The 13,925-nt window shown below is 42.8% G+C and overlaps 1 protein-coding gene across 3 annotated transcripts in view; it reads right to left on the reverse strand.

Annotated features, from left to right (window-relative positions):
* Positions 1 to 13,406, reverse strand: part of LOC137892397 (low-density lipoprotein receptor-related protein 8-like) — a 68,948-nt gene extending 55,542 nt beyond the window's left edge. For all 3 annotated transcript variants that reach the window (XM_068737473.1, XM_068737474.1, XM_068737472.1), the window contains exons 1-2: positions 13,257 to 13,406; positions 12,412 to 12,528 (exon numbers count right to left, since the gene is read on the reverse strand). In XM_068737473.1, the coding sequence (XP_068593574.1) occupies positions 12,412 to 12,528; positions 13,257 to 13,323 (184 nt within the window). In that variant the 5' untranslated portion in view covers positions 13,324 to 13,406. The remainder of the gene's footprint in view (positions 1 to 12,411; positions 12,529 to 13,256) is intronic.
* Between the last annotated feature and the right edge of the window lie 519 nt (positions 13,407 to 13,925).

The raw sequence follows: 13,925 nt of genomic DNA on the forward strand, positions 1-13,925 counted from the left end.
AGTGCACAAACGCACTCATATGAGCAGACGCTTTAAAAGATGGACTACAAAACATCTTGACTTCTTCTTTTCCTCTCTCTCGGGTTAACAAATGCCACCTTAAGTGTGTCTACACACACAAAAAAAAAAAAAGGCCTTCAACCCTCTTTTACAGCAATTTGAGATGAAGTGTGACTCATAAAAAGGAGTCTGCGCTATAGGCGATCAGATGAATGGAAATTAATGGAGGAGAATCCCAAAGTGACTCCCCCCCCCCCCCCTTCACTTGGACAATCTCTCACTTTCAACGTAGCTGCACACAGGAGACGCTGTTCTTAACAATTCTAATCCATCTGTCAAAAGTAATTATGACTGCAGGACCGAATGCCTTCGCTCCATATTGAGACCTGAATGACAACAATCTACAGAGTCTGCAACAATGAAAGAGCCAGTGGGTCCGTCATTTTAAGATGAACCTGTGATGGGAAAAATGTTGAAATGAAACCACTTAATGCTACTTGTTCAAAACGGAGAGCTAACAAATATTGAACAAGACAAGAGTCTACAGCCATGCTAGCAGCTCTGTGAGGTTGTACTTGTGAACATTGGTGCCTTGAACTAAATGCTAACATTGCCATCCCTAGAGGCACACCGCTAAAAAGCCAAGGTGCAAATGAGACACATTCTTGCCAGATGTTGAAGAGGTGTAAATATGTCCAACTCTGCCAGATGCATACACAACCTTACTCCTCCCAAGTGTCACCATGTCAGCAACTGATCTGCGGAAGTAGCAACCCAGATTTTGTTCATTTCTGGATAGTTGTTGGCTAGTTAGCGAAACTGTTCATAACTAAATTGCCTCCGGTGTCATATATCTCCGTTACCTTTTTTTGCATTACCGTCGACCTAAACTGGATTATGTGTTTGGGGTCAGGTTCAAGTTGAATTAAAGGGAGAAGACAAATCGATGGAAAGGTACTGGGAAGACCAAGACAGACGCAATCGAGATTGTAATCTCTTTCTATATGTACATATGTGGCTACGGGTAAAAATAAATCACATCTGGACGTTACATAAACACGAGACACAAGTGTAAATGGGGCATATGAGCCAGAACAAGATATATTTTTCATGGGTATTTAGGTCTCTGACATTTCTCTGCATTCAGACTGCTGATATTAGACGTATAAATGAATTTATGAAAGTGCTTGTGGGAAACCCAAAGTATGTCATTACATTCCTGTTTATAAAATAAAATACTTGTTAAAGCCTTAAGAAAGGTTGCCGTCTGCTCCCATTACTTTTGAGGAGTCTTTCATTACACATCTTGAGTTTACAATAGGTCTGGATGCTAAATGCTAAAAGGCTTCTTGCCACTGTAAGTCACAAGGCATCCAAACGCATTAGGAGAGCGTGCAGATCAGTCACTCCTGTGTATGGAAATGTGTGCCACACTGGATTATAGTGTCCGCCTACTAACCAAAGGACTGTAATGGGAATTGGGAGATTAGCCTTTTACCCTGCAAAGGGAATGAGACATCTCACTCCTCTCCTTCCTCTTTCTTTTTTCATGACTCCAATAATACGAAACACAATGCTCCAGCTGAAGACGCACTTTTCAGAAAGACCCCAACTGACCCTGAAGACTACAGACTTCAAATTGCTGTGACGAGGCACCGAGAGCTGGATTTTACATTTTACCGCTGCACATGAAAATTAGCATAACTGTAATACTGCCTGAGGTCAAATTTCTCGTTCTAGAAAATCTGCCCCCATAGCAAGAAGACAGTGTAATTAAGATTTTAGTCCCAACTGCTGCTTGCCTTTGAAACACAGCCCAACATGTAAACACCGCACACTCACACACACACACACTTCTGCACATGTGCGAGTAGACCTTCTGCTTTGTCTGTTGTTGTTGTTTTTTCTTTTTTTTGCATTCTTCTTCTCTCCCACAAAGATAAACAGTCAGACGGGAGGAGCAAAGTCGCAGACAGCTATTGATGGACTCGATGAGGGCCGACGTCCTCTAGCCTACCAAAAAAGGCACGCTGTCCAATCAAAGAGTCCAGCGGCCGCCCACCACAGAAGCAGATTACTCAGGCCGTGACTAAAGGCTTCCTTCTCACCACCAGAGCTGCTGAACGGTACCAAAGCAGCACAATGCAGCTACTGTACAGGGTGTTGCACGTCACATAATCTGTTGCTAAATGCCTTAGATTAAATGAATACTTTATCATTGGACTGTGTGAATGCACCTTGAAGCCCTGCGGGTCACAAACAAATACTCCTATGTTAACTATTAATAGTCAAATCCAACCACCGCACATTAATGTCAAAACACACAGATCAATCTCTCTTCCTTTTTGCGATGCAAGGCTTGAACACATCCGCATGTGCCGCATACGGTGTCGGCGTGAGCAAATACATTGCATCTGCTATGTGAGTGTCACTGTAAGGAAAAAAATGGTGAAGGTGACACAGCCGCTGCACTCTTGTCTGTGGGTTCTCTCAAGCACGAACAGCTCAGATGGCGGCATTATAAAAGCACGGTACAATTGTTACACATCGGAGATGTGGCGTTTCGGTTGGCCTCACTTAAACTAATAGGAGAGAAGTGAAGTGATTCATTAACCGTTTTCATAAAATCTCACTTGAGCCTCGAGGAGCTGAGGGACACAAACGGCAGCATTGGTGTACATTCCTGAAGACCAACATTTCATTACTGGCGGATTAAGATTTCGGAGACTCATTTAAAAAAAAAGTCTACACCACTTGTGTTGGTTAGCACAATTTCTGCATTTACGAAGCCATTTTTACGAGCCCTTGGCGTAAAAATCAATGCAGGCTTGCACATCAACGTTGAGATCAAGATCTTTTCTTTTTCTTTTCTACAATGCACAGTATGCAATAGACTGCAGCTTTTAGTTGCAATAGAAGCTTCCTGTTGCATGAGGCAATTTAATGAGGCTTCCTCTGGGGGCATTTTCGCTACTATTTCTACCTGGTATAATAACACACGTGGTGTACAGATTCATAGCAGGCCGTGCTACTGTACTGTATGCCGGAGGTTTCTGCCGTGTGGATGTAAACAAGTAGCAGATCTTTGTGGGTCAATACAAGCGAAAGGCTACAGTGAATTAGATTGAGTCTTGATATTGGAGGAGGTGGAACTGGTGGATACAATGAAAGCAACGCCTGCATATGATGCAATAATCCTGCAACAAAAAGGTAGTGTGTATACGGTTTATAAAAAGGACAAAGTGATTTGCTACCGCTTTGACTGAAAGTTAAATACAGAAAATGTACTTCAAACAGCATCGTAAGTAGAGCGGGAACGCTGCACGTTTTGCCAGGTGTCGGATGCGACGAGCAGATGTTCTGTAGCGAGTTGGGGCCTCCCATGAAGACGCTCTGCCTGTCTTCATTCAAAACAAACGGGCGCCATTGGTTTCAATTTTGTACTCCGGAGTAACCGTTTCATTCGTCTTTCTGTATCGTTTACTTTGTTTCCTGTGGTGGCTATTCTCCTTATGTTTCTGTAGACTCAGTTATTTCAGCTCTCTCTCTCTCTCTCTCTCTCTCTCTCTCTCTCTCTCTCTCTCTCTCTCTCTCTCTCTCTCTCTCTCTCTCTCTCTCTCTCTCTCTCTCTCTCTCTCTCTCTCTCTCTCATCCAGATTGTGTGACCGAAAACACGCCCTCAACTTTGACCTTCCTAAAGGAAAGACCACAGGTGATTTAGTCTTATTTGCTATTATTTATCTGATCTGCATCACAACAATAACACTGCAAAAAAAAAAAAAAAAAAAAAAAAAAACTACTCTAAAATCAATGACACTGCAGCAGTCTTCATCCCTCCTCCTAACACCACCACCACCACCACAACAACACCCTGCTCGGCTCGCCTCTATACTGCCTCCTCAACCCTCTGCTTTTATTTTTCTCCACCCTCCATCGCTCTTGTTCTTCTTCTCTCTGGTGATCCTTGTCACAAGAGATTACATCACTTTTGTGCATGATAGGTGCGCACAAACCAATAACACTTCCCACGCTGTGAGTATCCGTGTGAAAACTGTGTGTGAGTGACTGTGCGTGCCTGTGTACATATACATATATATATATACATATATATACATATATATATATATATATATACATATATATATATATATATATATATACACATATATATATATATATATATGTGTATATTTGTGTGTGGACGTGAGCGGCCGATGGCTATGCATTTAAAACGTATCTTTCTCCAGGCAGAGCTTAGCTGCCGAGCTTTGATCACAATATGCCTCCCCAAAGCGCATGAGGTCAGGCACAACTCAGAGAAACCATCTGCCAGCTAACATCTCCCACTTCTCTACCTTTCTATCAGCATTGTTTTTAAAGTAAGTAAACTTCTACCGAAGTACTGAGCTACAACTTTGACACACGCAGTCAAGGGAATCTTGAATAAGCATTAACATTTCATACAGCCGATGTTTTAAATATAAGCTTTCTAAATTAAAACGGGCACGGCTGACCTTTCCTGTTATGACATCTGCTTTTTTCCTTTAAAAGGACAGCAGAAATATATTAAAAGCTCCACACTGCATTGTGATTAAAAAAGGTGAAAATGATGAAAAAAAGTCATTTCAAAATCCCTAATCAAAGTTGGGAAGATTCAGCGGTTTGGCGTTTTCGCACATTTGTATCCAACTCGTGAGAAAACGGAGAAGGTTGGTAGACTGATAATCATTCCCTTTGGTTCAAACGCAAACCCCACATCATCCAGCATGTGCAGTTGTATATGAATAAACATTTCAAAGAAAACTGAGATAAAAAAAAAAAAAAAAAAAAAAAAAAAAAAATCAAATGGTGGCTGCCGTTTTAAAATTCATACTTTGAGAAGAGTGAAAGCGTCTTGCTGAAAACATAACACTCTGATGTAAAAACAGGCCAGCACAGGACTGTGAACAGAAAAGCTCGGCGCGCTACACACAGCCAACAAATTCTTTCATAATCAAAATCAAAAAGTGCCACATTTGTCTTTGTACAGATCTACACTGAGCAGAGAGAAGCACTAGGAGTCTATAGTCTAGACTTTTTGGCACATTCAGTCATCCCATGTAAAAGCGCTCTTCTACTAATTGGAAGGTTTGGTTTTGTAGAAACATAATTTGATTGTTGCCACCCGGATTCAAAGCTTCTCACGCTTGAAAATAGATTGCAGAGTAAAGACTATCATTGTTCAGATAATGCAATATTTGACAGAATTAAATCCCCAGTTAACTTGGGTTTAGCTCGTAAAGTTAGGATTTGTAAAGAAAATGAATCACAAGACGTTCTTTGACAGCGAATAGAGACTAATTCGGTTTTACTCCTACAATGACACTAAACCTTTAGAACATGTTTGCCCCCACATTGAGCTGATGCTCCATAATGAGATCATGCACATCTAAATATCTTCAGTCACACAGGAAAGGACGGCATCAGTTTGCATTGAATATTGATTATATATAATTATTCAATCTCCCAGCCGCCAATTGTGACTGCATCTACAATAGATGGCCAGTCTTTAGGCCCTTCGTCTGGCCCTTTAGGAGGAATGCATTAGTCTCATTTAAATACCAGCCAGGCACAAAGGGTGTGAGGGGTGCGTCGACGGCGGAGACGCGTCGGCAGGTGGAATGATTTCGGGGCGGTGACGACCTGCATGCAGAGCTTTAACATCGTAGTGAGTAACTGTGGAGCTGTGCAAGGAGATGGTTGCTGCATCTGTGAGTGGAAGTGACAGCCGTAATTCATCCAGCTACACTGAATCGTCATTAAATAAAAAAATAAAAAAAAAGAAGAGAGACCGAGGGCCTTGGTTGCTGTGTCACAGCCATTTGCTCATCACTCCAATTCACTACCACGCGCGCCGCTGACGCTCTCTGTTACCCCGGCTTGGCTTCAGAGTGGCATAATGTCCTCTGTAGGTCTGTGATGAGTGTGTGTACTCATCCACGAACAGATCAATCTAAATAAAGTGCAACTCGCAGCCACACTCCGCCAATCCCCAAAAACATCCCCGGAGCTATCGGCAAAGATTCACAAGCATGCCCGTTGAGTCACGTGAAGTGACATTTTTCACAAAAATGAATCACACATCGCAAAGGGCCACAGTTCTTGTAATGTGTGCCAACATCGTCCCTTGTGGGTCTCTGTGTTTTTTTTCTCCCTGACAGTGATTCAGGATGAAAGGCAGTGTGTGTGTGTGTGTGTGTGTGTGTGTGTGTGTGTGTGTGTGTGTGTGTGCCTGGATGCTCTGTGGCCCCAGGGCCTGGGTTCACAGAGCATGCAGCTTCTCTCAAACCTCCAGCATGTGCGTTATCGATTTTTCCAAGCTAACCCGAGTCCATATCACTGCCACGGCCGAGCAACGGTTACAGAAACACTATAGCCCATGCGTCGCAGCACCACTTTATCTGTGACAATTGTATGTAAACTGGAGTGGCAGGATTTTATTAGCTTGACTCATTAAAGAAAAAAAAAAAAAAAAAAAAAACAAGATTTCACCAGATGCATGCATAGGCTGTCCTCATTCTTACACTTTCACAACAACTGTCAGGTGTTGTGAATATTTGAATGAATTAACTGCATGACATCCTCTCTTTTTTTTGTTTTTCTTTCCCAGTTGACATTTACGTGTTCTAAGCACCGTTGTGCTGTTGAGAGAACACATTCCGCAGCGTTCACTGACAGCGAGGCTCTAAATATGCAAGAAAATAACGCAAAAAAGGTTAATATGATCGATCCACTCGATGGTGAGGCATGCGACACAAAATCTTTCACTTGAAACCTCTTTGGTTCGTGACAGCTTTTTAACAGCACCATTCAAATAAAGGCACAGTGAAGTCAATGGACTTAAAACCGATACACGTTTAATAAGACCAGAATCCAATCGTTGAAACCACACATAATATCGTTCAATTTTAAAAACAAGTGTTGCATATGTACAGTTCATGCTGTCGTTCGAACACTATGGCAATATTTCAAAACGGCATTTTTCATGAGGCACCTCGCACAGCTAAGAGTGTCCCCAGAGAAATGTCTGCATCTCTTTCCTTCAAAATGAACAGAGCTTTTTTTTTGGGAGGTGTAATGTTTAAAATGATGTAAATAAAAGCTTTCTATTAGGTGTTGAGCAATAAAAAAAAACAAGTGGAATGGGGGATAAAAATGTATAAAACGATAGAGGGCAAGAGGTTGAGGCTGAGTGATGTTTTATATCCCCACATTAATCCTCTCTCTCTCTCTCTCTCTCCCTCTCTCTCTCTCATCCTCTCTCTCAGCATCTTTGCACTAATCTGAGATAATAGCTCAATTGCAGTCTTCTTAATGATCACTTTGGGCATGCTGGCTTTGAGACACCCGGACCCAGGGCAGTATGCCAGTAGAGCGACCAAGCAAGCGAACACAAACACAGTTACACAAACACATGTGGATGAGGACTAGACGTCAGGTCAGAAATATCTTAATTCTAGTGATTTGTTGTCGTGTTCTGCATCTTGCTGTTGAACTGAAAAAAATTCAAATTGAGCTAAGAAATCTATAATATCTATCCGTCGATCTCTGCAGTATCATTACAGTCTATATTTACTGACACAAAAAATGAGAATTCAAATTTCAGTTTGACTTTATTGACTCACTATAAAACAGACTTTCAGAGCTTCTTGCTTAAATGGGGAAAAAAAAGGTTCGGATAATAGATTAGAGGTCAATTGGACTTAATAAATTAAACTAGTTTTGCCTTAAAAATGTTTGCCTTATCTGAGGGATTAAAAATTGTATTGCCTATTAAGGCTCCATCATGATTATGGGAACTGCGAGTGAGTGAGTTAAGGGAACATAAATTGACCACAGACCCATGGAAAACCTGCATCATTGCGCGGCGAGATAAAAGGCATAATCCTTTCCACGCTTTGTACAGTTGTCAACAGCCGTGGACATTATGGAGAGAATTTGATACGAACACAAACAACCGCCGCGTCTCGCCCTGCAGGGCAGAATGATTTCTTTGCCCACTTTCTATCACTTCCAACTTCACTTGTTTTTTTTTTATCCCACTGTCTTTGTTTTTCCCCATCATCAACAACGCCTCACTTCTACGCTGTCAAACACAGACAAGCAGCGGCAACAACTGTAGGGGGAAATAAAAAAAAGACATGTTTTCAACACTGATAAGTCTAAAACACATCAGGATGATGGGTCTCTCTCTTTTCCCCAGAACATCACAGGTTACTGTATTATTATTCTGCATTTACAAGAACTCTGGCTGGGAAGTGTCCAGTACAGCTTACGTACAAACGACAATAAAAACAGAGACCTGGGTTCCTTAAAAAGTAGAGTTTTGTTGGATTCTTTTGCAGAGAGGAGAGGAATTCAGATACATAGATGGTAGCTATACTGTGGACGGCAATGGGACAAAATTGCTTCCAAATAGGTCAATTTAAACCAATAAACTGTGATGCAGGCAACACAAGACATGCCTGTAGGTGAGCATGAATAGGTCTGGGAGATTTCTGACTGCAAATCCTTTTTGAAAAAGCAGAAGGCAATTGGAAAAAAAAAAAAAAAAAAAAATCAAATTCAGAGGATGAGCGACACAAAAGCAAATCCCATAATGCGAGGCCCTCTTTCTTTCAGTTACCATTAAATAACATGCGTCTCAGTGCTCCGTTATTCTATCCAGAGCAACACCTGTAGCTCTGGAAAGTTAAAGCCAGTGAGCAATTGTGGCTATTGTCAAGAGATGAAAAGACATTCAGAGGGCCACCGTGCCTTTCAGTGTACATGGCATAAGCTCTTCCCTGAAACGCACAAGAAGCTCTAAAGAAAAGCAATATGGTGGGAAGCCGAAAGTAATCTTAGATAATGTGGTCAATGCACAGACTGTTGCAAGACCGTAGAGAACATCCGAATAACAGGCCGTGTTCCTGAGACAACATAAATGAAAAATACCTGCACACCCGAGTTCACACTCGTGGTTTTACTCTTTCCTCAACTGGTGTCAGATACAAGCGGAGCAAAAAGCAGCTCAGGTTTAAACACTGTTGAATAAAGCATTAAAGCAAGGCTGGAGGGACACTTTGTGCATTTCTAAAAGTTGGTGCGTTGGCAAGACTTTGGTTCCAACAACAGCAGCAGAGGAGGCTGCATCCACGGAAAGGCTTTGGAATAAAGAAATTAATTATGACTACAGGAGGTGTGGAGGCGCACCAGCGGTTTCGCAAGCGAGTTCGGCCTCTGAAGGAGTTGTGCGGATTTATTAGGTAAAAGAACACAATGAGGAGGAGGCACACAGTTTGTCGCTGACTCCGCAGCTCCGAGGAAAATAAAAGAATACCGTGAGCTCTGAGTGGCGGCGTGAAAACGCGTCCCTGCAAGGTATTGATGTTAAATTCATGAACGCGGATGACGCGGATCGTTATCACATTCGAGGATGAGGAGAAAGTCGGATTTGCTGGACTTTGAAGGCAACGCAGATAGATGGAAACTGGCCGATATGCTGCTATAATCAGGGTGAAGATTAAACGCCGGCTCCATGTCAGAGTTTGCACAAATCTGACTTTGAGAATTCAAGGCACAGTTCCTTTGTTGCCTCCGCTGCTGTCAACTCCAGACGAGGCGAGAGGCTTTTGCATCTCATCCTCCCCAGAAATGCGATTCAACCAGTAAACAAAATGTACAGCTTCTATTGTGGTTTTATCTATATTCACTTTTTTCCCCCCAATTCTGCTGAAAGGTTCAGAGTTCATTGGGTGTGCATTCATTTGGGTTTATCTATGCGTCGATGCTCACGTGCGTCTGGTCCATACTTGTGTCCGCGCATACTTATGAGCGCAATTACGCATCTATGAATGTACGGGTGCATGCAGCGAGCGACTGGTCAGTGGGGGGATAGAGTTTGGATGATGGGGGATGGTGACGGGATGCATTCTGGGGGCGGAGTGGTGGGGGATGGGGTTAACAGGAGCAGGGTGGAGGAGGATCGTGGTGCATGATGGGTATGAGCAACAGCAGCGTTTTAAGATATTTACACCTGTTCTTTGAGGTTCAACTACAAGCAGCAAGCAGGTTGGGTATAAGGCGACACTGGCATGACAAATTAAGGAGCTGCGGCGAAGGTTTCCTCCTGCATATTTCATAACCATCGTCTGTTTGCGCACATTCACTCACTAAATTCCTGGGCTTGGCCTTGTGTCGTAAAATGATGTATCATGAATGAAAGTAGACTTCAAAAACAGGAGACCATCCATTCAACCATTTAGAAACATGTAAACAAATGCATCCACACTTAATAGTCAACAAGGAACAAACTGTAATTCCTGCACAGGATTTGCTGTGTGTACACAAGCTAAATCCTTACCGCAATCTCCCCCCTGTGCAGCATATGTTGTGCAGGTTTACACTTCACTGCGCACTCCAATGTCATGTCTGTCCCTCTTTGTCTTTAAGCCTCCTCAGATGTAGAAATAGAAAAGAGTTTACAGAAGCGACCCCCGAGAATGACTTCAATAGTAACACATTAATTAAATATTGCCGGAGCGGCACAGTGTGCCGGAGAACCGCTTCTCCAAAATCAAAACAGGGTAAAAGTTGAACGACTGCTACGCTTTAGCCAATCAGTGGTCCAACGCTACCGGTGCAAGCGCAGAGAGACGAATCTCACTCGGCCTCATCCGCCTGCCCACGCAGATACGGCACGCATGAGGAGAAGAAATGGACACCGTGTGAAGGCCACTCTCCAGCATAATGGCGAGTAATGCTGGACTGTCATAATCATCAAATGGTGGGTTTGACAGTAGTCTCAGCTTAAAAGGCTTTCAGCAGGAGTGTTTTCCCTCAAAACCCTGTGTCAGAAGCTCTGCCTGGTGGGAAAAAAACAACAACACAGGGGGGTAATAAAACATCCCTGACAATTTCCCATTTCATTCATAAAGGAAACACTGAGGAAATAAAGCCTGATAGAGTAATGATTTTCTGCAAACATCAGAGGTGTGTGTGTGTGTGTGTGTGTGTTTGTGTGAGAGAGAGAGAGGCAGTGACACATGAATGTTTTAGAAGCTAAGATGCTCCAAATTACGGGCTTTCTTTGGCACGCCCAAGGACTCGTCCTGCTGGCCTCAGAAACAGGGCGACAACGGCAACACCTCCAGAACAACACAAAGGAAGCACGAGGTGTTGGTACACAACAGGTCTATGTGCGTGGGAGTTTGTGGGAGAAAGAGACCGAAACAAACGGAGACTATGAGGAGAAATACAGAGTATGTATGTATTCATGTGTGGGGAGGTGCTGGAATTCCTCCCGAGCCACAATTAACCCAGACACAAAAGCAACATTGCTGCATGGCAAACATGCAAGGCTTGGATTCAAGCTTTGGCACAACTTCCCTGGTTTCAGCGCAAGCAGCCTTCCAAAATATAGGCCACAGGCTCGCAGTCAGAAAGGAAACTGGAATGCTATTATTTCTGCGCAGAAAAAAAAAACACATCCAAGATACCCGTCAAGAGCTTTGTGCTGTTCGTCTTCTCAGCCGGACAGCGTCTTATTTGAAGATTGGAAAATGGTTCCACCCAATCAACGGCCATTTAAAAAAAAAAAAAAAAAAGCATGCTTGTTGAGCTAAATATACACATATTGTACTGTAAATCACCTGCACACACTCTGGGCCTAAGGCACACTCTCTCACACACACACACACACACACACACACACACACACACACACATGCCTAATCTCCACTCAAAACGTGATTGTATTTGTGCCTCTTTGTTAACTCTGAAAGCTTTAATAGCTCCCTGAAAATAAGACACTGTCCTGCATAATGAGAAAATAGAGAAAACGCTAATAGGATAGCAAATCCACCATAAAAAAAAAAAAAAAAAAAATACTAAATTATGAGAGGGCAGAGACCCATGGGAGATATGGGTGCCTTTTCAGGTTCATAACGTTTAACATTATTAGCTTCGGCTTCAATACACATTGCAGTCATGAACAGACCATTAAGGCGAGCTTTCATGGGTAGCTGATGGGAGCAGTTCCAGCTACTGTCTCTTGATGAAATTAATGATATAAAGAAAATTCTTTTTTTTATCTTTTTCATGGATACAAAAAAATAGTCAGTAGTCTCTGCGATTCAAAGAATACAATAGGATGCTTTCAGGTTTTAGTACACATTTTCAGTTAATTGCTCTAGGTGGTTGGCATTGTGAGAGGGGGGGGGGGTGCAGTGACCTAATTAAGTTTTTTTTTTATTTTGTTCTATTTTGATATTATTGTCATTTATGGTGATATTTACATAACAGCCCAATCATCACAGGTGGGTTTTTGTTTTTTTTCCCTCAGTTAACAGAGCTTATACGTCTTCATCGCTCCACTGTTTTTACACTTACGACAGTTTTCTTCATCACTGTTGTCTGAGCAGTCGTCATCGTCGTCGCACCTCCAGATGGTCGGTATACACCTTTTGTTGTTGCACTGAAACTGTCCATCCTCACACTCATCCGATGCTGGAAGAAGAAAAAGAAGAAGAAGAAGGAGAAAAAAAAGAAAGCATGAGGGGAGAACAGCACCCAGATGGATCAGCAACACACGGATACAGCGGAGTAGTAACCGCTTGTAGTTCAACTGTAATTTGCAGATGAATGCCTAATTGATATTCAGCATTCATTCAGGTCAATTGGCTGAGGCGCTGGGAGCGTCATGCTCCCTGTTTTCTTTCAGTTTTTGTTGATCTACTTTACCGTGGTAATTAAAAGCTGTCATGAGAGGAGGAGGAGGAGGAGGAGGAGGAGGAGGAGAAGGAGAAGGAGGAAACCGCAGCAGAAGAGGCCCTCGTGTCTGCCGGACATAATTCTCCACAACATAAAGACAAAGATTCAGTCTGGTCTACTACAGCTGCCTCTGATGCAGTATGGACGCTCACAGCCGGGGAAGCACATGACAGATCCTGAACCCCGAATCAATTCATTCAGAGACCAAACTGTCACACATTCCAATTAAACAAGTCGTGTCCTTACGCTATAACATAAAGTATGTTTGTCTTTTTTTTCCCCCCTATTAGTAACAAACGCACACGCGCGTGCGAGTACCGGCAGCGCTTCCAATCTCTCACCTCCACAGTCCCCCCCCCCCATCACTCACCCACACACACACACACACACACACACACACACACGGTTTATATTTTATTTCATAAACGTCTCACACGCTGGGGGGGGGGGGGGGACATACTGACCTTCCGAGAAATGAAGCCTCAGGACAAACGAATGAAAAAGTAGCAACGTCCTTATATCCGTCCACATTTCTGAAGGAGGTGATGGAGCTCATTCACATCCACAAAACAAAGCCCAAGAGCCGCTCTTGTTGTAACGCTGCGACGCTGCCGCCTGCCTCTCCGCTGTGAGACACCCCCCCCCCCCCCCCCCCCCCTCCCCTCCCTCCGCCTCACTGGCTGCCCGGCGCGTGACGACAGCGCGTGGGGCGGAGAGAAGAGTAGAATAGTAAAGAATAGAATAGTTGTAGTGTTTATATTTATTCTATTTTGCCTATTTGAAATTGGAGACAAGACGAGGTCTATGTCGAAGCTGTTCCGAAGCTTTCGATCAGTATGAGAACAGCAGCTAAATGAGCCTTCATTTGATATTTAATGATACTACTGTTTCAAGCTCCAAATTAGAATAGAATAGAGTAGAACAGAAAAAAAAGAAAAAAAACAGACAGAGCAACAAGTAATTTATGCAGGCTACAAATACTACATAAAAGTGATGGGTTACTGTGGCCACAATGGATTTGAGCCAAGTATTATAAGTAATGTAAGTTAAAATAACTCAATATTTTACTCAAGTATTGATTAGTTGAATTCAATAGTATACATTGCTGGGTATAATACTACCCTGATATTGTG

This window comes from Cebidichthys violaceus, unplaced genomic scaffold (assembly GCF_023349555.1).
Source record: "Cebidichthys violaceus isolate CVI_PGR_0920_01 unplaced genomic scaffold, fCebVio1.0.p SCAF_8, whole genome shotgun sequence".
Taxonomy (NCBI): domain Eukaryota; kingdom Metazoa; phylum Chordata; class Actinopteri; order Perciformes; family Stichaeidae; genus Cebidichthys; species Cebidichthys violaceus.